The sequence below is a fragment of the Malaclemys terrapin genome, chromosome 14 (assembly GCF_027887155.1).
Source record: "Malaclemys terrapin pileata isolate rMalTer1 chromosome 14, rMalTer1.hap1, whole genome shotgun sequence".
Classification (NCBI taxonomy): Eukaryota; Metazoa; Chordata; order Testudines; family Emydidae; genus Malaclemys; species Malaclemys terrapin.
In genome coordinates this window covers 10,519,984-10,544,787 of record NC_071518.1, presented here as the reverse complement: position 1 = coordinate 10,544,787, position 24,804 = coordinate 10,519,984, and the positions used below count along the sequence as shown (strand labels likewise).

The window sequence follows — 24,804 nt, the reverse complement described above, 5'->3', positions numbered from 1 at the left end:
ATTATTCAGGAGGACTGTTTTTGTGGAGGGATGCTTTGATGAATTTCTGAACTGGAATGCAGTACCGCGGGGCTGTCCAAATTCTGCCCAACTGAGGGCTGCAAAGGCTGCGCCTAATCTGCAGCATGAAAGGAAAATTGCAGCCCACCTGCACCTTTAATAATACAAATTTGTGTCCCATAGGGACTGTAGCTCCCAGAATGCAGTGCATGAACTTTATCTGACTAGTAGTTACTCAGATCAGATTGGATCATCACCAGCTGGCCCTTCTGGTTTGTGGATACTAGAAGTGTAGATGCAAACTCATTTTGGAACAAAATACAATTTCTAGCCATTTTCCTTCTGAAAATAGATCTGAAAATGTAAAGCTCAGGATGAAAGGAACAAGCATCTGAGCTCTAATTCTGCAGCAGGAGTCTGAGGGAATTTAAAGACTCTTCTCCCAAATACACCTCTTATGCAAGAAGTTAACTTTCCCCCAAACCATAGTCTGGCATAGACTGTGCATAGTGGTGTGATTATGGCAGCCAGGATGAAGGATTTGTTTTGCAGGCCACTCAGAAATGTTAAGGGTTAGGGTTAGAGCATTGCATGCTGGAATCTGCAGTATCCACTGGCCACATTTTCATTTTAAAGGAGAGGGTGGCTCTGGGCTACATTCAGCCCATGGCATGCACTTTGGTCACCTTGAGAACAGAAGATGGAAAAAACAAAAATTCTGCTGTATCACAGTGAGAGCCTAGTTGTAGGTTGGCAGTAATTCTGCTGCAGCTTTGAAACTTCTTATGTTCTGATGAACAAAGTTTTAAAAGGAGATGTTTTTGATAGGTCTTGCAGTTTTTTATTTAATCCTTAAGAATTAACATAGATTCTTTCATTGGAATGTGTTGGATTGGCAGCATAAAGCTCTGTAGTGAGATTATCGTAGAGAATGGGTAGCCAACCCACCTCATACACCAGGCTTGTCTAAACATCACAGATTATGTCTTTGTTATGTATTAATGTTTCTCACAGTGTATTAATCTTTACAGCTGATTCCAAAGATGATGCTGATAAATGGCTGTGTGGCTTGAATATCTTGCATCAAGAGGTTATGAACGCGTCCACACCTGCAATCACAGAGAGGTACATGGAATTTCCCCCCTTTGTTTATGAGAGACTCTTCAACAACTTGACACTTCTTTGCAATTTGACAGTGAAAAACTGAAAAGACATTTTCAAGGATGAAACCAGTGTGGTCTGTCAGTTACATTAAGAGCAGTACTCTACAGACACATGCTATGCTTAGAAAGTGTGGTCCAAATTCAGATCTTGTAGAAGCATATGCTATTTGATAGTCTTCTATGAAGTTATGGCTACTTACACTGTGATGGATTTGGCTCTATGGTTGGTTGGTTGATTTGTTATATAAACTTGCCTGGTTCCAGGTTTGGATGCCAAAGAAAGTCTTTAAGAAGTTCATGGGAATGTCTGGTCTATGTGTGTGTTGGTGTCTGTTTCAAGTGAAACAGAATTTCTCAGGATCTCACAACTAGAACTTCTTTCCCACCCCACCCTTCCCACCACCCAGCCCTGGGTAGAGAATTCCCCTCTTCTCAACAGGCCCTGAGCTCCCTCCCAGACTTGATCTTTTCTCACCCCCTTCACCTTTTGTTAACAGTGGGGGAAAGTCATGGCCTGCTACCCTGTCTTTCTTCATCAGTTGTTTGTCCAAATTGTAGCTCAGGTGTTGATGTCCTGCCCATCTAAATCCAATTTCAACTGGAAAAAAGTATTCCTCACTTCCTGTCTTTAACTTTTGTATGGTGTTGCTCTGTGCTGTTATACAGTTGCTGTGCATCACTCTAGAGGTGTCTGCATTTCAGCAACAACAAAGTGATTCCTGTATAGACAGAGTATATGAAGTTTTTAGTGAAATGCTATGATTATTCTTTGGGATGAAACATGTCTATATAAACAGATCTTCCCTGCCAGTATTGCCAATATCATTAAAGGGATGCTGGCCCTAAAATTGACACTTCTGTCTGATTTATGTTTTTTAAACCTAAGATAGGTAAAAGATTACTACAGCTAAAAGAGATTAAGTGGATTTTCTTTTTTATTTTTACTTCATGCATTTGATGATATTTGAGACCACATCCTCAACTAGTGTCAATCAGTGTAGCTCCATTGACTTAATGGAGCTATGCCAGTTTATACCAGCTGAAGATCTGGCTCCTTTGAGCCCAGTTATTTTCACTGTTTCCCATATGTATGGTTAGTCATTTCCCTTGTTTATGTGGGCTTGTCACACAGCAACAAGGGGACAAAAACATTTTGTTTAGAAATAGGAAAATATTATTGTAAAGCCACAAAAATTAAACAGGGCAGATGCAGCACCTGAAAATGCTTGTGACTTGTTTTTCAGAATGTGCTAGATTTCCAGTTTAAATATCTCTGCTTACTTTCATCACTGAAATTGTGATATTGAACAAGCTCTGTTTGCTCTTAATTCTTAAAATAACTTTTCTGTTTTTTTTTTTTAAGTTGGCTGAGAAAGCAGATCTACTCTGTTGACCAGACTAGAAGGAACAGGTATGAATCTCACCCTTTTTAGATTTTGCTTAGTTTTCATGGTCAGTTTTTCTACATGAAGTATAGGAGTGGAATTTAAAGTAACAAACATCACTTTGCATAAGAAAGATGTGACTTAGGTAACATGTGACGTGACCTTCCTTGGAGGTTTTTAAGGCCCGGCTTGACAAAGCCCTGGCTGGGATGATTTAGTTGGGAATTGGTCCTGCTTTGAGCAGGGAGTTGGACTAGATGACCTCTTGAGGTCCCTTCCAACCCTGATATTCTATGATTCTATGTGAGAGTCCGGGACACTGCACCTGCTCTTTTGTTAGTAATTTGTGTTCAGTTTTGTTATGGAGACATCAAGCATATGAAATTCACTGATGTGTATACATAGTGTAACAGAGAAGGAAATGACCACCACTGAATCATTTTGCTTTTAGCCCTTTCATCATGGCTGGAACTAGGATGAGTGTAGTTTTAGGTAGGGAGAGGGGATGTTTTCCCCTTCCCGCTTTCAGCTCCCCACTCCCAGCAGCACCTAGCTGCTTCCTTTGTAGAGGCTAATCAAGTGGGAACCCAGAGGCTGGGACTCTGCTATGCCGTCAGCACTGCCTGAGAGAGTGAAGAGAGTGAGGAGGGGCACAGATGGAGTTGGCTTAACAGCAGCAGCCACCACAGTCCTTCCTCCCCTCACTGAGTCAGAGCCTTGAGGAGGGGGAGCATGATTGGGTGAAAGGACAGGGGAATCCTTGGAAGGTGAGGTAGGGACAAGGAGATCCATGAGGGGACAGTCTGAGTAGGGATAGAGAGACCAATGGAGCAGGGTCATCCTGGAGATCCTGGGAGTGGGGTAGGTTAGGCAAGGGGAACACAAGATAGTCCTTGAACATAGAGGTGGGAGGAAGCTGGCAGTGGTCTTTCAGAATTAGATTGACGACTGAGGCAGTGTTCCAGAGAGTTTGCAGAGTTCTCACTTGCAAGAACTTGCTTTGGTAAATAGAACTTGGTGAAACTGGCCTGGAGGTTTGCGATTGTTACTCTGTTCTGTGTCAGGGGAGGAGACCTAGGGCTTAGGAGTTACCTCAGGATTCATGCTTCTCGGCTGAGGAAGCCGCAGCATGTTGTAATTATGGAGGTGGCATATTTGGGTTCCTGTGGGAAATGGAAGCTGCTCACTTCAGGCCCATGCAAAAAATGGTGTAGATTTTAGTCTTCAAAATTTCCCTTTATGGTGACTAAGAGCGAGAGAGAATCCTTGCTCTGCTAGCTGAGGTGCTGGATAGCCTGTTGCAGTGCAGAGGATGCTCTCTTGCAAATTCAGCTGCAAATTTCTCTTTAGAATTGATGTAAGTTGTACGATGCCTTGAGAAGGAAATTAACCCCTCAGTGGGTGGCACTTTAATGCAGCTTAGCTATCCCGTTTTCCCAGTAGCATTAATGTTTGTACTTCTTGTTCAGTGCAGAAAATAACATTTGTTTCCTCTCATTTAGCCTGTTCCTAAGAGTAAAATAAAACGTTCTCATTGTCTGAATGAAAACATGTTACTGCAGGAAATAACACCATTCTGCAAGCAATCTGTAGTACTGGGCAGATGATTGCGATACAAACGGAGATGGAAGGACACGAACAGAATTGGGCTCTCAAGTGTAGAGGCTCAGAGAGATTTTAGATATCAGAGACTGACTCGCTTAGTCTGGAGTGGGAGGACAAAGTGTGCCAGCTGCACCATTCTTTACTGGATGCCAGATCACGTCACTGCACTTGGCACCTGCTCTGTTGCTGATGCATTTTGATAAGAAAGCACCACAACAGGGGAGAACCATGAAACAAAGGAAAGCCATAGGGCAAAGAAGCTTCAGGAGATACTACATCTAGTTAAGGTTATGTTAGTTTCCATAGTTGTTTTACCACTGGAAGGTAACATAACTGACCCCCCTTAGATGGATGCTGAATTGTGAGGTGATGGTGTTTTCATTTTACCCAGAGAGGATTTCCACCTTTGGAAAACTCCAGGAAACAGATGAATGCTGCAATTAACTTTTTTTTTTTTAATTTTATTTTTAGTCACTTAATTATAAAGCTGACACTTCCTGGCTAGCCCCAGCAAGGAAGCTTTGCTGCCATATGCAGTACTGAAGTCAGCCCTAGGTTTAGGCCTTTGCTTGCCTGTCCAGAAAGAGCTGTTGAGAGGCAGTGTGCTCAGCCCCGTGGGTGCAATGGGAGAAGTGTGTGTTCTAATGGTCTGACAACAGGACCAGGACCTTCCTGAGTTCTAATCTTGGCTCCAATACTGACTCCCTCTTTGGCTCTTGACTGATCTCTCAGTTTCCATGTCTCTTGACTGCTCTGCCTCAGTTTCTATGTCTGCAAAATGGGGATGACGACACCTCACAGGGCAGTTGTGTGGATGGATATTTGTAAAACACTTTTTGAAGATCAAAAGGGTTTCTTACGAGTGTTAATTGTTGGTTTTTTTGCTCTCATGTGACCATTTCTAGCCAGTGCTTGGAGTAGCATTGGCATCTAAAGAGTCACAACAAAGACCTAGAACTTGAGGCCTTGGTTCCCATCCCTGCTCTGCCAGAGACACTCTATGTGACTACTTAGTCGCTGTGTGCCTCAGTTTCCCCATCTGTAAAATGGGGATGATAGCACTGTTTTGGGAATATGTAAATTAAAGATTGTGAGGCGCTCTGATACACTGAAACCCGCTCTGATACACTGAAACCAAAGCTGAAGTTGATGAGGGAGGTGGGAGGTCTGAAGCCCCATTCGCTCCTCACCCACAGGGGGAGGGGTCACTGTACAGAGGTAGCTGCTCTCCGTACAGTTTGCTCAGCCCCCATGCATCGGGACCCCCCTGCACCCAGAACCCCACCACTGAGCCCTCTGCACCTGAGCCCTTACCCCACCGAGCCTCACCCCCTGCACCCAAACTACCCTCCTGCTGAACCCCCTGCATCAGGACCCCCACCCTGAGGAGCCCCATCTCCCACATCAGGACCACCTCAACAAGCCCCCCGCACCTGGACCCCCACCTCACTGAGCCCCAACCAGCTGCATCCAGATCCCCACACCTCCAGCACCCGGAGCCCCTGACACCTAGAGCCCCCCTGAGTCCCAACCACCATCACATGGACCATTACCCCTCTGCACCCCCGCACTGAGCCCCGTGCATCCAGAGCCCCTCCCCCTCACCTAGGCACCCCACTGAGCCACCTGCACCCAGATTGCCCCACACAGAACCCTCTCACCCCACAGCTGCATCCCCACACTAAGCCTCTCCACACTTTGATCCTGCCAGGCTGAGCCTGTCTGCCCCACACATGGCTTGTTCCTCTTGCTTGCTATCTTGGTGCACCTAGCATGGAGGGGGCAGGGCCCTGGGGTGTTTCTGGGGCAGACCTGGCCCTTGTGCTTTGTCAGCGTTGGGTGCAGCCTCACTGCCAAGTCCATGTCCCAGGGTGGGGGCTGCACGGTGATCTTCCACCCTGGGACATGGTGGCCCCCACTGCCATGCTGGAGCCTCCACATTTATTTATTGACAAATAAAATATGCAGAATTTTGCAGAATTTTTACTTCTTTTTGGTGCAGAATTTTTATTTTTTTGGCACAGAATTCCCTCAGGAGTATTGTGGCTCTTCTCTAAATCCTCTCCAATTTATCCAAATGTGAATTGTGGACACTAGAGCTGGACAATGGGTGTGGATGATGCTATGTCTTCAAAGGAACCCCTCTCTGGAGTTATTCACATGCAAATTTTGCTTGAGTAAGGAGTATAGGAGCATGCCCCAGGGTTGCATGAGCAGTCTTTCACCAATAAAAACCAACTGTAATACCTTAATGAAAAGCGGTTGAAATTGATGTCTGAAGTTATCAAATGCTGTTCTAGATTTCACATTCCTAAAAATGTGTGTACAAGTGTTGTTCCTGCATGATGGCAGAATACCTGTTTTGCAACATTTGCTACCTATGTATCTTTAAAAAGGAAATTTACTGTTTTTATAACAAGGTCAGTATAGGTTAGTCCAGGAGTGGGCAAACTTTTGGGCCTGAGGGCCACATCTGGGTATAGAAATTGTATGGTGGGCCATGAATGCTTACAAAATTGGGGTTGGGGTGTGGGAGGGGGTGAGGGCTCTGGCTGGATGTGCGGCTCCGGGGTGGGGCCAGAAATGAGGAGTTCAGAGTGCAGGAGTGGACTCCGGGCTGGGATAGGCGGGTGGGGTGCGGGCTCTGGGGTGGGGCTGGGGATGAGGGGTTTGGAGTGTAGGAGGGTGCTCTGGGATGGGACTGACGGGTTCAGAGGGCGGGTAGGGTATCACGGCCTGGGCAGGGTGGTTGGGGCGCTGGGGTGTGGCTCAGGGGTGCAGGCCCCAGGTGGCGCTTACCTGAAGGGGCTCCTGGAAGCAGTGGCATGTTCCCTCCTGCGGAAGCACGACCTGGCGGCTATGCTGCATGCTACACTGTCCACAGGTGCTGCCCCTGCAGTTCCTGGCCAATGGGAGCTGTGGGGGGGAGCGCTTGGGGTGGGGACAGCGTGCGGAATACCCTGGCTGCCCCTACAAGTAGGAGCTGGAGGGGGGTATGCTGCTGCTTCCAGGAGCTGTGCGGAGTGGCCCCCGACCCTGGCTGGAGCACCGGAGCGGGGCAAGCCCCAGTCTAGACCCCACTCCCCAGTAGGAGCTCGAGGGCCAGATTAAAATGGCTGGCGGGCTAGATTTGACCTGCAGGCTTTAGTTTGCCTACCCCTGGTTTAGTCCAACTTTCAAAGAAGTCAGTAGACTTCTGTTGCACTTGGATTGATCTATGGACAGAGAATGTTTTAAAAATGTATCAATAATTTAACTTTTGTGTTGATGAAAATATATGCCACTGGATAGTTGTAGGTTGCATAGATACTAATAGAATGCTGTTTTTGCCCTCTTGTTTTTCAGTATCAGCCTTAGAGAACTGAAGACCATACTTCCCTTAGTAAACTTCAAAGTAGGCAGCGTGAAATTCTTGAAGGATAAATTTGCGGTAATTATCCAAGTCACCTGATGTCCAATATTTGGTGAAAATATTTATTGACTCTTATATACAGCATCTTACCTGTGGCTTTTGCTTCTTATCATGTGACTTAATCTGATTTATATTGGTTAATTTCAGAGGTTAGGTTTGAATGTAATGCAGAAGAGTTTTTTTCATTATCTTTATAACTGGTATTAATATTGCAGTATTGTCCAAAGTAAAAATCAGGCTTATGGCCCTCTTGTCGGCACTGCAAATGTGTAGGAAGATCTGGTCACTGCCAGTTTTAAGGCTAGAATTTGCATTATGAATGAAGCAATACTTTTGGTTTCTATTCAGTGTGAACTACTGTTAATAACTTTTGAGGCCCCTTTGCATCCCTGCAGGAACATTAAAGATCCCCTTATTTTTCCTGCTTTATACCTCTCTATTCTCCAAGTCCCAAATTATAGTTATTGGTACTCTTGCTAATGAGCACTGAATGAGTCATTCTTCAGAATCTGCCAGCCGTCTTCTTAAGTGAGCAGCTGGCTAACTGCCTGCTGGTACTCTGAGCCTGGGTAGTGGACAGAGATGAGGGGCAGGAACAGTGTATTACAAATCAAGTTTCTGTTTGTTCAGTTAGCATATTAATGTTGTTGTTAAGCAATCAATTAGCCATCATGTCAAAACAATTAAAGTAAAAGTATGGCAGCCATATGTGCCTTGGAAGACTATGGCACCTGGAAAGGGTATGTCACATTTGTTGCTGTACAGGTGTAACCTAGGATATTCCAAATACACTGTTTAATACTTCCTCCTCACAGGAAATAGGAGCTCCCAAAGAAGAACTTAGCTTTGAACAATTTCACGTGTTCTACAAGAAAATTATGTTTGAACAGCAGAAATCGGTAAGCTCATTTATAGATAGATAGATAGCCAATCTCTACATACTATTATCCTGCTTGGTTTGAATAAAAGGTGAATACTGATTTCTCCTCCTTACCCCCACCATAGAGAAGCCCTCACTTACAGTATTGTATTGGATGTGTCTGTGACAACCAATGCCAATAATTGGATTCATAAAATAAATAGATAAGAAGTTTGTGTTGCTTCTTAGATGTTTAAAAGGTGAAAGTGTGCACACACGTAATGGGATTTTGTTTGTCATGTGAGTCTTTCTGACCAGTTTGTAGGATGTCTTTAGTCAGGTGCAATTAATAAATGTTAAGTGAAATAAGGGTTTCATTTTTGCATGACTTCCCAATTTAATTTATCCCATATGCCAAAGGATACTCTTTAAATTATGCCGGTGACATGTCATGATCACCAAATAATGACCACTGCCATTCTCATTTATGTCTAGAGATGATACGTGAATATGTTTGGTGTACTGCATGACATGCTTGTGACAGTGCAAATGCCATGGAATTATGCAGTGATTTATTTGGTTAACTATTAGATCACTCCTTCCAAATGTTCATTCCATCCAGATTCATGAAGTCAATGGGAGCTGTACGTGTTTAGCATCTCTGAACATCAGGGCTCTTATTTAGGTGCCTCACTTTAGCACCCAAGTTTGAAAATGTTGGCATAAATATCTGAATGCTAGTTTCTGCACCCTGTTAATTGTGCCTGCAAATATGTAGGACATTGTTAAAACTGAAGCCTTCTATCCTCAGTTGTACATGGGCTTGGTTTATTAGTAATTCTTTTTTTCAGCTTTGCAGATTAAGCATAATCATTGTAATGTAAAATGCTATTAAAAAGAACAGGAGTACTTGTGGCACCTTAGAGACTAACAAATTTATTAGAGCATAAGCTTTCGTGGACTACAGCCCACTTCTTCGGATGCATACCTGTACGAGTTTTTTCATGAGGTTGATGGATTTCCACTCCATACGGCTAAATGCAGTGCCTTGCATAATGACAGGTTTCAGAGTAGCAGCCGTGTTAGTCTGTATCCGCAAAAAGAACAGGAGTACTCGTGGCACCTTAGAGATTCTACAGACGAAGAAGTGGGCTGTAGTCCACGAAAGCTTATGCTCTAATAAATTTGTTAGTCTCTAAGGTGCCACAAGTACTCCTGTTCTTTTTGCGGATACAGACTAACATGGCTGCTACTCTGAAACCTGCTATTAAAAAGACTTCTTTGTTTAGCTAACCTTGTTGATGTCTCTTTTCATGACACTTCACTTAAACAGAAGAAAGTTACTTAAAGAGGAGAGCATAGCACAGTATAGTGAGGTTATCTGATTTACTAGTTATCTGATTGTCCACACCCTTGGTGCATCATTTCAAGGAGACTCCTCAACTTGCTTAATTACTGTTTACAACTAAAAGTTTCCCAAGCTCTGTACTCTGCTGGTCCAACCTGGAGGCCATTTAGTTTAGATTTTGTATCCAGGTGACTAAATATGATACAAAATACATGTTTCCAGTTTTTCCGGACAATCTAGCAGGAAACTTGACTGCTTGTGTTTATGATGTGCATTAGCAAAACCAAGTTTGGCTGTGAATTGTGTGATTTTACATGGAGAAGGCCTGAAGTGTAATCACGACACATGACAGTCTGTTGTTTCTTACTTTTCATTTTAACTCAAAATTTATCGTGCTAACATAGCTTGTATAAAATGCAAGTAGACATTTCTGTCCCTGCTAATAGTTACGATATTTCTGATCATTGTGTGTGTCTCTTTTTTTCCCCCTCCTCTTAAGATTCTTGATGAATTCAAAAAGGATTCTTCTGTGTTCATTCTTGGGTGAGATTTCCTGTTACTATAATTTTGTGCATGTGTGTGTTGGTTATAACACTGCAGGACTTTGCATACCCAAAGATTTCATGGAATCTCAAAGTCCATTAATATTTTTAAGTGATGTCACTGTTCTCTATTATGATATTTTCATTAGTGACCAGAGGTGGCATATCTTGTTGCTATGGTACTCATTAAGATGAATGAAAAATTTTCATGTACCATTTTATATGAATTTTAACATCTCACATTTTAAGACACTCTTCCTAAAATTCTGACTTCAATGGAAGATTTCCTGAGTAAGGACAGAGTAAAAGTGGCATAAGGAAGCTGTTGATAAGAGCCAATACTTTGCCCACAGATGGATTTCAGTCAGAGCTGCTGACGCTTAGCCTAGAACAGAAGTTGTCTCTGTGTCTTCTGATGAAGAAGTTTCATTTTTAACTGAAGAGGCATGTGGTGCATGGACTTGACAGAAGCAGGGCAGAATTATAATCCCAAATCATGGAATGTCATTGAATCTCAGTTTCTCTGTCTGTAAAATGGGTATAATATTTATTTAGGGGAGTTGAAAATTAACTGTTGGTACAGCATGTTGAAGAAATGAGATGCTGCAGCATAAAAGTGACAAGCATTGCTGCTATTATACTTTTCTGAAACTAGTTTTTCATAACTTTGAATATTACATCTACAATTTTGTTTAAAGCATTTGAGAAGTTCCTTTAGAAATGGTTGCTTTTAATATAGGGCCCAATTCTTTAGCCTACTGAGTAGAATTTATTGAACTCATTGGGACTGCTGGCATCAGGTTTTGGTTCTCCATGTCAGCTCATCCAATAAATATCCAGAAGAAATGGCTTGTGGGATTATGGCTATGCAAATATATTACAATAATAATATTGTTATAGTGCCATAATTAAGATGTACAACATCCTAGTGAGGTGAGTGTTGTTTCCACTTTACAAAAAGGTAAACAGAGAGAAGTTAAGTAACTTGCCCAGGGTGACAGAGTGAGTCGTTATGAAAGCTGGGAAGGAAACCCAAAAGCTCTGATTCAAAGTCTTGTGATCCAGATGCTAGACAGCTGCTTTTGGGGCCTGATCCAAAGCCCATTAAAGATAATGGAAAGACCCCCTTCAACTTCAGTGCACTTCGGATGAGGTTGTAAATTCATGATATAATTTACTCGGTTCTCTACCATGGTCCTGCGATGGCCCTGACTTAAATGATATTTGATCTACCCCATTTTTTTTAATGAAACATTAAATTTTTCCCTTTCCTCTGGTCTAGAAATACTGACCGTCCAGATGCTTCAGCAGTTCATTTGCATGACTTCCAGAGATTTTTGCTACATGAGCAGCAGGTGAGAAGGTTATGAAACTCAGAATTCTTCCTCACCAAGGTTCACAGCGTTATGTATTTTTCAAAGAGTCACAGTTTGACATACAGGATGACTGATGATAATTGGCATTGAACCTTGTGGGCTAAATCTGACCATTGGTCTTAATTATTAAGGCGTGATCTTTCATTGAGCTACTGTTTTTCAACTGCACAAAGGACAAAAAGGTGTGCAAATGGATTTTTCTGGCCTCTGCTAAGCTGCTAAATAAACTGAGGTGGTTATTGACTGACATCATGTAAATGTCAAGGATGATATCCTGGCCCCATTGTGAGTTGCACCATGTAAACATGTGGACTGAAATCCTGGCTCTGGCCCCATTGTGGCTGGCACAATGTAAACGTTTGGGGTGGTGTGCCAGCCCCATTGGAATCAAAGAGAGTTTTGCCATTGACTTGAAAAGGGCTGGAATTCCACTCCTGATGGGTGCTCTCTTTGAAGAAGTTGCCCTGTACTTGCAGGCAGTTGGGTTCAGTGATCTGGGAAGGGGCTTGTCTTCATCTGTAACAGCTCTGATCCTGATTCACAGACAGCATGGTTTAGTTTGACTGATAAAGTAATGAATTAATTAATTAAAAAAAAAATGTCAGGCCAAAGATTCTCTAAAGGAACAAAGCAGTTCATTTTTGAAGCTGCCCGCTGTATTATAGTGTGCGTAGTCTACATCTTTGGAAAGTCTGGAGGTCTTCTGTACATTTAAGCTTTATGACATTCCACAGCCACTACTGAACTCCAAATTTGTTTGAACACTCAAATAAACACTGAAGTTCATTGTTCCCATGCATTCCCTGTATGGGAATACCCAATATCTTTTCCCTACAAAACAATGTTGAAAGAGCATAAAGGTTGTAAAGTCAAACACTCAAAAGTTAGGAGAGACCAGAATGAAGATCTTCTCTGTCTTCAGTAGGGCCAGGATTTCACCCATATATAGAGTCCCCACCTGTGACAGCCTAGCATTTAGACAGAGGGCATCTTAGATCCCTAAAACATCACATAGGTTTTTCTTCAGCTAGGAAAGACGTTATCTTTTATTTTTAAACTATCATTTATTATTTTATTTCTGTAATGCCTACGAGCCCCAGTCACTGACCAGACTATTGTGCTAGGCCCTGGACAAACATTTAACAAAAAGACATTCCTGAATATTCTTTGGGGAAAAAAACATGAGCCTAAATTACAGTAGAAAAATTCAGTGAACTCAAACAGCTAGAGAGGTTTGTAAAACCTCCAGATATTCTGGTTTCACCTGCTTACAAGTATCGGTATGTGATCTTAGACACTGATTTTAAATGCAGCAGTAGCCTGAACCACTGAGAGTCTTTCTTACTGGATGGGTTCATCAAAAGTTGCAGTTCTGTTAACTGTAGGCAGTGAAGAATGCAGTTTAGTAAATCACTGCTATGGGTGTCTGTCTGTCTCTTTCATATTATATAATTTCATTCACAAAGTCTTATTACCTTTTTTGGTAATAAAATAAAACAACTTAAATGATAAACTTTTTTTAATTTAAAGGAGTCTTGGGCACAGGATCTCAGTAAAGTCCGAGAACGAATGACAAAGTTTATAGATGACACTATGAGAGAAACTACTGAGCCCTTCCTCTTTGTGGATGAGGTGAGATAAAATATTTTCTTATAATTCTATATATGTTTAACTTTCTCTTCTAGTTCCTTGAAATTTAGTTTGCTGGGCAAATCCCCCTCTATTAGCAAGAGGACAGTTCCTCTAAACTCTGTTGTTAGTGTTATATTCTTTTTTTCTTTTCTGATTGCATGCATTTAAATCCACTCTCTTTTTTTATGTTTTAGTTTCTCACTTACCTTTTCTCAAAAGAAAACAGTATTTGGGATGATAAATATGATGCAGTAGATGCTCAGGATATGAATAACCCTTTGTCCCACTACTGGATTTCTTCCTCTCACAACACGTAAGTTTCCAAAATCTTGATAGTCTCTGATGAGACAGACCTGGTGTATGTTAAGAGAAGCAAATATTAGTTTAAGTTTTATGCCGGGGTGCTCAGACTGGATCTGTGAAGCCTTCCTGAGAAATTGCATCTGATAAGACTCACTGACTTTTTCACTGAGTTATAGTGGCAGAAGACACAACCCCTTCCCTCCATCTCCCCTTTTGCCCCCAACAGAAGAGCACAAGAAAGTTTGTTAAAAGAATGTAGTCCAGAAGCTGAGTTCAGACTGCCACAGTGAGCTTCCTGTAACTCCTTGATGCCAGAAGATGGGGATTGAATGACTGTGGGTGCAAAAATTCATGCTAATCAAGAAGTCTCCGCTCCTCCTGACACCTACAGCCCTATTCAGTTAGCATCATTGTGCCTGGGCATTACAATGCCTAAAGGGTCAAATCCTGCTGGCGACATATAGCGGGACTTTTGCCTGAAACCGGGCTGCAGAATTTGTGTCAAAGTCCTGTCAGAGAGTCTCCATGGGACACGTTATTTACCACTACATTTCACTGTGGTGGCTTGTATTGACCGAGAGATACCAATACTCTGAGCATCACCTGTTTTACAGCATTTTAATCTGTTGGGCATGCATCTGTGATTATAAACCTCTAGAGAAGGGTTACGATAGTATTTAGAGCTTATATATTATCTACAGTTACAAAAGAAGCGTGTGACAGCACCTGGTGTCCTTGCTCCCAGGCCGCTTCTAAAATCAAGATAATATGAAATATAACTTTAGCATGGTTGGATCATCTTGGGGAAACTGTCGTCCTCCTTTATATGACCTGAAATGTAGCAGAACTGTGATGGTTGTTCTGAGCAAGATGGGGGAAGAGCAGGCTGCTGGTGGGAGTGGGGACACTGGGATAGAATCATAGAATCATAGAATATCAGAGTTGGAAGGGACCTCAAGAGGTCATCTAGTCCAACCCCCTGCTCAAAGCAGGACCAATTCCCAGCTAAATCATCCCAGCCAGGGCTTTGTCAAGCCGGGCCTTAAAAACCTCCAAGGAAGGAGACTCCACCACCTCCCTAGGTAACGCATTCCAGTGTTTCACCACCCTCCTAGTGAAATAGTTTTTCCTGATATCCAACCTGGACCTCCCCCACTGCAACTTGAGACCATTGCTCCTTGTTCTGTCGTCTGCCACCACTGAGAACAGCCGAGCTCCATCCTCTTTGGAACCCCCCTTCAGGTAGTTGAAGGCTGCTATCAAATCCCCCCTCATTCTTCTCTTCTGGAGACTAAACAATCCCAGTTCCCTCAGCCTCTCCTCATAAGTCATGTGCTCCAGACCCCTAATCATTTTTGTTGCCCTCTGCTGGACTCTTTCCAATTTTTCCACATCCTTCTTGTAGTGTGGGGCCCAAAACTGGACACAGTATTCCAGATGAGGCCTCACCAATGTCGAATAAAGGGGAACGATCACGTCCCTCGATCTGCTGGCAATGCCCCTACTTATACAGCCCAAAATGCCATTAGCCTTCTTGGCAACAAGAGCACACTGTTGACTCATATCCAGCCTCTCGTCCACTGTGACCCCTAGGTCCTTTTCTGCAGAACTGCTACCTAGCCATTCGGTCCCTAGTCTGTAGCAGTGCATGGGATTCTTCCGTCCTAAGTGCAGGACTCTGCACTTGTCCTTGTTGAACCTCATCAGGTTTTTTTCGGCCCAATCTTCTAATTTGTCTAGGTCCCTCTGTATCCGATCCCTACCCTCTAGTGTATCTACCACGCCTCCTAGTTTAGTGTCATCTGCAAACTTGCTGAGAGTGCAGTCCACACCATCCTCCAGATCATTAATAAAGATATTAAACAAAACCGGCCCCAGGACCGACCCTTGGGGCACTCCGCTTGAAACCGGCTGCCAACTAGACATGGAGCCATTGATCACTACCCGTTGAGCCCGATGATCTAGCCAGCTTTCTATCCACCTTACAGTCCATTCATCCAGCCCATACTTCTTTAACTTGGAACCAAACCAAAGCTCTGTGACGGTTCACACTGCAGAAGGGGGTGATTCAGGGAAGAGGAAGCATGTGGCTAATGGAGCTTGAAACAACACGTTTCCACTGGTTAGGAACTAGCCCTACATGGTCTTTGTATGGGAGACAAGGATTCTAGCAGAGAGGGACCACAGGTGCTGCTATACAAAGGCATATGGGAACGGAATTAAAAGTAGCAACCTTTACTTTGATCTTCCTTATTGTTCTGGATTTATTGTACAACCAAAATGCGTTCTGTGTTTAATAAATTGTTGGCAATTACCATTTTGGGGGCGGGTTTCTTGTTAAACATTTTACTATTATGAATCATGTTTGTTATAATGGTGCCCCATTGTGTTAGGTGCTGTAGAGAGTATTAGATGGTCTCTGTTCCAGTCAGTTTGCAATCTGAATAGACAAGACACACACAGTCTAAGGGAAGGGGTATAACACAAGTAGAGTGAGCAGTTTGATGGCAGCAAATGTCATGTTAGTGCCACGATTAATTTTTTGGGGTGCGTTTACTTGGGGATCAGCTAGATGGAAAGAGAAGAAAACGGGGGTGAGGAGGTACAGGTCAGGTGAGAAGAGGGTAAGGGGAGCAGGTGTGGAGTGAAACTGAGGCAGAGAGACTGCGAAGGAGTGGTAGGAAGAGAGGGGGAGGGTTGGAGCAAACATCCAGTTGGCACAATGCAAAGAAAGTTTGGTCAAAACCGTAGAAATTCTCTGAACTGTAGTAAGGCTCTCAGTACTTGTCGTCTGTGAACTGTTGCATGCAAACTGTTAGGCCAGATACAAATCTATATGGTGGTTAATTTTCATACTTAAACAGTACTGGATGCAACAGCAACATAACCAGATGAAATGTTAATTTACAGGGATGGGGAAGTTTATCATCTAACATTGTTTTAAAAAAAGAAAAAGTGGAGAAAATATCCCAAGGAGTTTAAATAACATGTATAATAAGAAAAAAATGGCTCATGGAGTATATGGGGACCTTTTCCTTTCACTAGACAGGTATGCTGTTTGACCTGGCCTCGACTTGGTGGAGTTTGGATATATTGTAGAGATATGTTCTACTCTACAAAAAGCTGGCAAGGGGCAATGAATGAACTCTTGGAAATTCTTGCTAACTGATCCATGCCAAGGTGCTTTAGCATCTGATTCAGAGGAGTCCACTCATTTCATAGAGAGTCAAAAATTCAGTATTCAAAACTTCTACAATAGAAAAAGATTCAACATTCAGAAATTCTACAACAGAATATATGGGACCCTTTTTAGAATTGTTCCCTTCCTTCTGATGGTCTCTCTTTACTGTTCAGATACCTCACAGGAGACCAGCTTCGAAGTGAATCTTCCCCAGAAGCTTATATCAGGTGCCTTCGAATGGGATGTCGATGTATTGAGCGTGAGTAACAAGCTTGTGGAGTGGTTTGTGACAGGAATGCTTTTGTTCTCCACCTTTGCATAGCTTCCTGTGGTTGCTAAACACAGCAAAACCAAAACTTGTAGTTTTTTTAACACAAAATTAATCCTCTTTTTTTGTTTAAAGGATGTGCTGACTATTAGAACCAACGTTCTTCAGAATTCCATCATTTCCCTGTTCGCTTGCTCTTCTTTTATTCCTTTGAAACACTAAAATTCAAACAGCTCTTTTAAAACCTAGTCCAGAGTGTACACCAGAGATGAAGCTACCAGAATGACCAAATTAATTGGTTAAGCCCCAGCATGCCCTTCTCCAGTACATCTAGGATAGGGGTTTGCAGCTAATTGATTTAATTACCCTGATGCATATTTTCTTAATTTAGACAAAGCCACAGTCCCTCTAGATTTGTATGTGTTGGTGTCACAAAATTTGTATTGGCCCAGCTAATTTTTTATAAAAGTTAATTTCCCATAAAAGTTAATTTCCCCATGCTCTGTTTTCCACTAACTGCAAGAAAAGAGCTTCTTTAGTTCTGCTCTTGTGCATCTTACAGAAGCATTTGGTCAAAACCTCATGATATTCACCACTTCAGTCTGGCCAGGCACCACTCACTGACTCTTTGTTGCGCTTGTTGCGATTGCTTCTCAGTCCTAATTACAGGAGCCCCCAGTCTGCAGTTGTTTACTCTGATAATTAAGAGTTTATCTTGAGTAAGGACTTCAGGACTGGGATCAAGAAGACTTAACTGGACAAACTTTCTAAATCTCTCTCTTGGAACAGCATATTGCCCCTTTAAACTCTGGTGGACACTAGTAAACCCAGAATTCAGCTGCCTAAACTCCTACTTTTCTGTTCCTAGCTATGTGTGCTTTTAGAACCTCCATATTCTCTTTTCTTTTATTACCATTACTTTATGCAAACTTAATCTCCTCTGTGAGGGATATAAATCTACTTAGCAAATCATTTTAATATAACATAAAAGTATATGACTCATTGTAGGAAACACTGTGGAGTGCTGAATGTGTGTTGTGTTCTGTATATTGGAGTTATTCAGATGACCTCTTTATTTCTTCCATTGTCTGCACTAGTGGATTGCTGGGATGGTCCTGACGGGAAGCCGATCATTTATCACGGATGGACACGGACAACAAAAATCAAATTCGATGACGTGGTGCAGGCAATAAAGGATCATGCATTTGTCACATCCGAGTGGGTTTTTGTTAATGTATAAACTTGGGTTAGAGGATTTTAGAGCTTTCCTTAGGAGAAAAGGAACCATTCATGTTTGGTTAATTGAAAAGGCCAAGATGCCTGTCTTTTCCCTAATGTGGTTGGTTTTTTTTGTAAATCACTAAGAGTTTTAGATCTTAATAGATCCTATTTTCAAGAAAAGGCCCACAAAATGTCAGAATGCTGCTCGGGCAGGTAGGAAATGCCCCCAACAGGCTCCCCATCTCCCTGCTTGAGACCTTGTCTGTAAAGATGAGTTTGCGGCTGTAAAACTTTAATAAATGTGATTTTAAAAATACTAGAATTGGAGAGCATCAGTGAGAGGGAAGCTCACAGCCCCAAACTTACCATGGTAGATGAGGTTGCAGCTGAGGAGATGGGGAATCCCTGCTCATGCTTCCTGCAGTGATGACATGGGCTGCAGCAGTGTCTCAGCTCTCCTCTACATTAAAACACCTTTAATAGGAAAAGTGTTACCTGTTGGCAGGAAGGAGGCAAGAAAGATTTGGGGTTGCAGGCTCCTTTACTCCTCACCATGCAAGGTAACTGGCTGGCCATAGAGGAGAGAACGTATTTCATCCTCTTGTGGGTGGGACAGGCTAGGAGCTCTAGGAGATGAAATGCCTCCCAAAGCTCCCACTGGGGTTGTTGCCATCTACGTGAGTCTGAGCCTGTTGTCAGTTGCCAAAATCTGGCACATCGTTATTTTGGTTGGAAACACTTCATTTTTGGGAGCTCGATAATGAAGAAAAGGCATCTTAATATTCAGGGTGTCCCAAGCCTCTTTGTTGCAGTTGGCTTACTGAGCTGCATGGGTATCCTCGCCGTGATTAGACATTCAGATAACCATCTACAGTGCAGATAGGGTCCAGTGCTTCAGACATGTCAAACCATCAGCATAGTGAATGTATTGAGGAATGCACTGGCACTTCCTCACACTGCTCATGTGTGGTGGTGGTGGTGGTGCGATCCAGTGATTGCACGTCTGTAGACTTTCCCCAGAGCCACTCAGTCCTCAGTTTGCTTTGGATTTTTTTCCCCCCTTCCCTGGCTTTTTCAGAAGCAGAAATTTATGGGATCAAGTGATTTTAGTCAATAGGTCAATAACGTGCCATCGCTGGTAATTAGTAACAAATGTCAATGATGGGATATTAAAAGTAACTACAGAGAACTTTTTCCAGAGGGTCTGGCTAGAGAATCTTGCCCACATGCTCGGGGTTCAGCTAATCGCCATATTTGGGGTTGGGAAGGAATTTTCCTCCAGGGTAGATTGGCAGAGGCCCTGGAGGTTTTTCGCCTTCCCCCGCAGCATGGAGCAGGGGTCCCTTGCTGGAGGATTCTCAGCGATTTGAAGTCTTTAAATCATGATTTGGGGACTTCAACAGCTGAGTCAAGGGAGAGAATTATTCCAGGAGTGGATGGGTCAGCTTTTGTGGCCCACATCATGCAGGAGGTCAGACTAGATGATCATAATGGTCCCTTCTGACCTTTGAGTCTATGAGTCTATGCCTCTGCCTTTCTGTTCCCTTTTACCAAGGTTCCCAGTGATCCTGTCGATTGAAGAGCACTGCAGTGTGGAACAGCAGCGCCACATGGCCAAAGTATTCAAGGAGGTGTTCGGGAACCAACTCCTAATGAAGCCAATCGAAGTCAGTGCAGATCAGCTGCCGTCGCCAACCCAGCTGAAAGAAAAATTCATCATCAAGGCATGTTTCCTTTACTAAGAGTCCCCAGTGTGTTTTGGTAGTTAGAACTGGAGAGTGGGAGCCAGGATGCCTGGCTCAGCTGCTTAGACACTCTATGGCCTTGGATAAGTCTCTTAACAGATTCATGTCTCTGATTGCTTGCATAATATTGGTTTAATTGTAAAGCATTTGGGGCTCCTTTGGGCTTGAAGAGGGTACATGCTGCAAGTGCACATCACTAGCATTTGGCAACATTTTATTGAGTTTTGTTAAAATACATACTAAATTGCTTGCTATTGGCTTTCTTTGTAATTAATGTTGCTGGTTCAAGTGCCCGAAGAAATGTCTTTTCTAAAGGTCTCCCAGCAAACCTTTCAGCCTCTAAAATGTCACTATTAAATTTCAGTGAGGTTCACTGCTACAGAGGCTCATCATAGACCTTCTGCACAATAACATCGTGCTTACAAATGTTAAAAGTGTTCTCTTGAGTGGAAAATCACATTAATATTTCATTCTAATGGATCACAAAGCACTTTACAGACTGAATTTTCAAAAGGTGCCACTTACCGTAAATTGCAAAGGCAAATGAACACTCTGGCACACAAAAAGAGTAAAGATGTGATTTACATATGCAGTTGAGGTTGCAACTTTGAAAAATGGAGGTTTCCCTTAATGATAGGGATCAGTTACTCTTAGAATCACTCAATCCACCCAGTGGAACTCAGCAGACATTTTGATCCAACAGTACCACACAGCAGTGTTTAGGTAGGTAAGTGGAAGAACAGCTTCTCCAGTTAAAACTGCAGTGGAGTTTTCAGAAAATTAGAAAGCTGGAATTTGGCAAGAACACTGGGGCAAACTCACCATGTTTTCACATAAAAGAAAATAATAATGACAACTCTGGTTGATCAAGGCTTCTGCCTTCCAGCTCCTATTAGAAAACAATAACATAGATTCTAAACTTGTAGACAAAAGACACATTCAGTGCAAGTACAGCACATGGAAATGCATGGAAATGGCAGCAGGGCATTCCACTATGAGTCACAAAGGAGCACAAAGTAGAGCATTCTGATCTGTAAGTTTAGATCTTCTCTGTGAATTCTTACACTTTGTGACCATATAAAGCATGGAAGAGAAATTGCTTGCATGTAGCCATAATAATCTATATCTATGGAATCTGTAGGGACAATGGTGCTAAAGTGGTTTGCAAACTACAGTAAAACCTGTAGAAGAGAAAAGTTTCATCAGGCAACTTCCTGTCCTGAGGGTGCCTCAAAGAATCCCCAAACATGGGCCACTAGTTTGCCATGAGCTTTGGCCCATGACTCAGATTTCCCTTTAGTGTGTTTTGTCTGTGAACATTCATGTAAACTCCCAGTCTGAAGAAAAATGCCAGTGAGATCTTCAGTGTTCGTTTTTAAGGACTTATCTGAAGGACCGACCCAGGGAACCTCATGGAACTCAGTTTATCTCAGAAGGACTAACCAGATGTATGAGAATTTAAACCTGGGTTTATCTATTACAGGGGTTGGCAACGTTTGGCACGTGGCTCATCAGGGTAAGCACCCTGGCGGGCTAGGCCAGTTTATTTACTTGCTGACGTGGCAGATTCGGCCGATCACGGCCACCACTAGCCGAGGTTCGCCATCCCGGGCCAATGGGGGTGGAGGGAAGCGGCGCAGGCGAGGGATGTGCTGGACACGGCTTCTTGCCGCCCCCATTGGCCTGGAACGGTGAACCGCGGCCAGTGGGGGCCGCGATCGGCCGAACCTGTTGCGTCAGCAGGTAAATAAACTGGCCCGGCCCGGTAGGGTGCTTACCCTGGCGAGCCGCGTGCCAAATGTTGCCGACCCCTGATCTATTATTTAGGTATTTGAAATGTAATGATTTGCCATTTCAGCTATTGCTATTGGATGTGTAGAAAAGAGGCGTGGCCCATGACTCAGGACTAGTCTGCACGGTGCATTAGTCTATACTAGAGGGGGGTGAATTCTAGTGTTCACTAGCATGTCATGCAGTAACTGGCCTGTGTGGATCCTGCTGGTGTGTTTTAAGTATTTCCTAGTGCACGTTAATATAGTTCCATTTCAAACAGTACTATGTTAATGTGCGTGCCAGCTGGATTCACATGCAACATGCTAGTGCACACTAGAATTTACACCTCTCCAGTGCAGACTAACGCACTGTGTAGACAAGCCTGGAGACTTGTTGCTGCTGCTCTTTCAGACTGGATCAGGATACTAGAATATTTGAAAGCAAGTGGATTTAATGCAAACACCGTTAATCTATTTTAAAGAATAAATATGTGGCACAATGTAATTACAAAAATGACCGGCATTGTCCTGAAATGAGAAACTGAGGGTAGAACTAGAGCTCAGTGAATAACAGATTTTTCAGATCACTGGCAGTTCTGGGGGGAAAAAAATGTGGGTTGAACTGAAAACAATTTTTTTGTGAAGGCAATTTTTTTTTCCAGCAAATTGAAAAGTTGAAACAAATAATTTTGTGTCAAATGAAACATTTCATTTCAACAAAATTGAAATGTTTCATTTTGATTTCAACCATTTTAAAATGATTTTGATTTTTAAAAAATAAAATTAAAGGAAATTTTGAAATTAAGTAATTTTGAACCAGAAAATAGAAACATTTTATTTCTAAACAAATGTCAAAATGAAACATTTTGATTTTTTTCTTAGATTTTTTCCCCCCAACTGGAACAATTTGGCAAAGTCAACACAAATTCATGAAATATTTCAGTGTTATCAAATCTACATTTTTTTGCTGAGATAATGATGGTCAAAATTTTTTGCCAAGCTCTAGTAAGAACCCTTCCTGTCTACTTTGCTGTGCATCATATGCTATGTCTGGTTCCTCTTTCAGAACCTCCTGTCATAAAATATCCCATCTGTTGCCATTTCATCTGTTTAACCTTCTCTGGAGTATCAGTCACATTGGTTATATCTTCACTTTGTTTTCTCTTTGTTTGGTGCTGTTTTGTCCTTTTACTATATATCTCCGTGTCACACTGGGATCCTCTAAATCTTTGCTGCATCTTTTTTTATTATAGCCGAGGATTTTGTTCCATATATCATTGTTGGAATTACACACAAGCTGAAAACCCTCTTCTCCAGGGTACTGGAATATGCTTTGCATGTACTTTCCATCAGCCAAAATTTGGTCCCCTGAACAAAATAAAAAGCTTCATGTCTATATTTGCGAAGCAAGAATCCTCTTCCTCCCCGATCTGTGAGCACCCATGTGGTCCCTTTGCTCCCAGTGGGTGGGATTTTGTAAATACAGATGCACTAGCTGTGCCCTTAAAGTGCCCTCATCATGCCTGAGTCCCCACCTTCAGCCTCCCAGTACAACCTCCCCTCCCTCCCCCCGGCTGTAGAGAGATCTGCCATGGAGCACTTCTCTGTGGCATGCATGTGTCCTTTTAGCCCTTGCACAATAGAATTGTAGTGGTGCTAAAAGATTAGGGCTTTATATTCCTATGTGGAGAAGCAAGCAGGATTTGGTCACACTGAGAAATAATCCCCTCCGTTTCCTTCTTATAATCCTTTTCCTATTTCCTCCTTAATTTCTCTCCTTTTACTCATGATCTTTTTCTCTTCACCTTGAGGCCTGACAACTACTCCTCTTTTATCTTCATTCGTTCCTTACCACATAAAGGTAATTTAACTTTCCGTCTCCTCTAATGAATTGTGGACTCTTATCAGAGTAATTGCTCCTGGGTCTCCCTCATCTGAAGCTTGCTGTCAGGAAGTTAGAGGAGCACTCGGCTTGTCTATATGGCGAGCTACTGCCAGGGTGTAAATCTATAGCACATCGGCGTGCTGAACCCTAATGACTCTGTGTGGACATTGCTACAGCACAGTGCAAGCCCTAGTGTGTGGTTCTTATTGCATTGTTGCAATCTCCGGTGTGTGACAGGCTGGTGCACTGTTGATTCACACGCTGGCTTGGCACACGCTAACTCACCATGCAGACAAACCCTCCGGTTAAATTTGCAGTCAGTGCGGAAAACTACCCCTAATGTTTAAGCCCGCATGTAGCCTCCACTCTCAAAGTCCAAACAAAGGAGAAAAGCTCAAGAGGAGGGATGCATCAGATAATATTACCAAGATGTGCCAAGGTGATGTGACCAGGCTTACATCTGATTTTTATTTGTTTTTTTAGCATAAAAAACTTGGACCAAAGGGAGACATAGATATGAACCCAGAAGACAAGAAAGAGGAGAAAAAGCAACAAGGAGAACTCTACATGTGGGATACGATAGAACAGGTATTATTTCCTAGATGTTTGCTGCAGTTTGTTGCGAGGTTTTTTTAATTTCTTTGGTGTTCGAGATTTAAATGAGCATTCTCAACAGCAATAGGGGAAAATATTTGCTTCTAGCTGACCCGATGTGAGTATGGAAAAGACAGTGCGTAAGATGTTGCGTTGTTAAATTACTATTTATTGTTACAGCTTCTTGGTGGTGGTTAATAGTTCTATTTTTATCTCTTTAATTTTATGGATAGAGTTGTCGTCTTGTGTTGTTAACAGTTCTAACACTTGTCTTTGTGTTCTAGGCATGGACTCGGCACTATTGTGCTATAGCAGATGAAAAGCTCTCATTCAGTGATGCTATAGAACAGAACGCTGATGACGATTCATTAAAGGTGATTACCTACCAGACTGGGGGAGGGAAGCTCGGGACCTCTGCCTTGCAGTGCAGAGGAGGGTGTAGGGGCTTCTGCCCTGCGCAGAGGGGGGCTGAAGCCCAGAGTCCTGGCAGGCACCTCCCATGGAGCTGAAGCC

General features: G+C 42.7%; 1 protein-coding gene across 1 annotated transcript in view; it reads left to right on the top strand.

The window, feature by feature from the left end:
* The window catches only part of PLCG2 (phospholipase C gamma 2), a 92,978-nt gene that overhangs the window by 34,011 nt on the left and 34,163 nt on the right, over positions 1–24,804 (top strand). Inside the window, exons 4-16 of the mRNA XM_054048855.1 lie at positions 1,032–1,125; positions 2,527–2,574; positions 7,499–7,583; positions 8,381–8,464; positions 10,272–10,315; positions 11,597–11,669; positions 13,221–13,322; positions 13,517–13,635; positions 16,980–17,065; positions 18,172–18,292; positions 19,851–20,019; positions 24,181–24,285; positions 24,576–24,665. Coding sequence (XP_053904830.1) covers positions 1,032–1,125; positions 2,527–2,574; positions 7,499–7,583; positions 8,381–8,464; positions 10,272–10,315; positions 11,597–11,669; positions 13,221–13,322; positions 13,517–13,635; positions 16,980–17,065; positions 18,172–18,292; positions 19,851–20,019; positions 24,181–24,285; positions 24,576–24,665 — 1,220 coding nt within the window. The remainder of the gene's footprint in view (positions 1–1,031; positions 1,126–2,526; positions 2,575–7,498; positions 7,584–8,380; positions 8,465–10,271; positions 10,316–11,596; positions 11,670–13,220; positions 13,323–13,516; positions 13,636–16,979; positions 17,066–18,171; positions 18,293–19,850; positions 20,020–24,180; positions 24,286–24,575; positions 24,666–24,804) is intronic.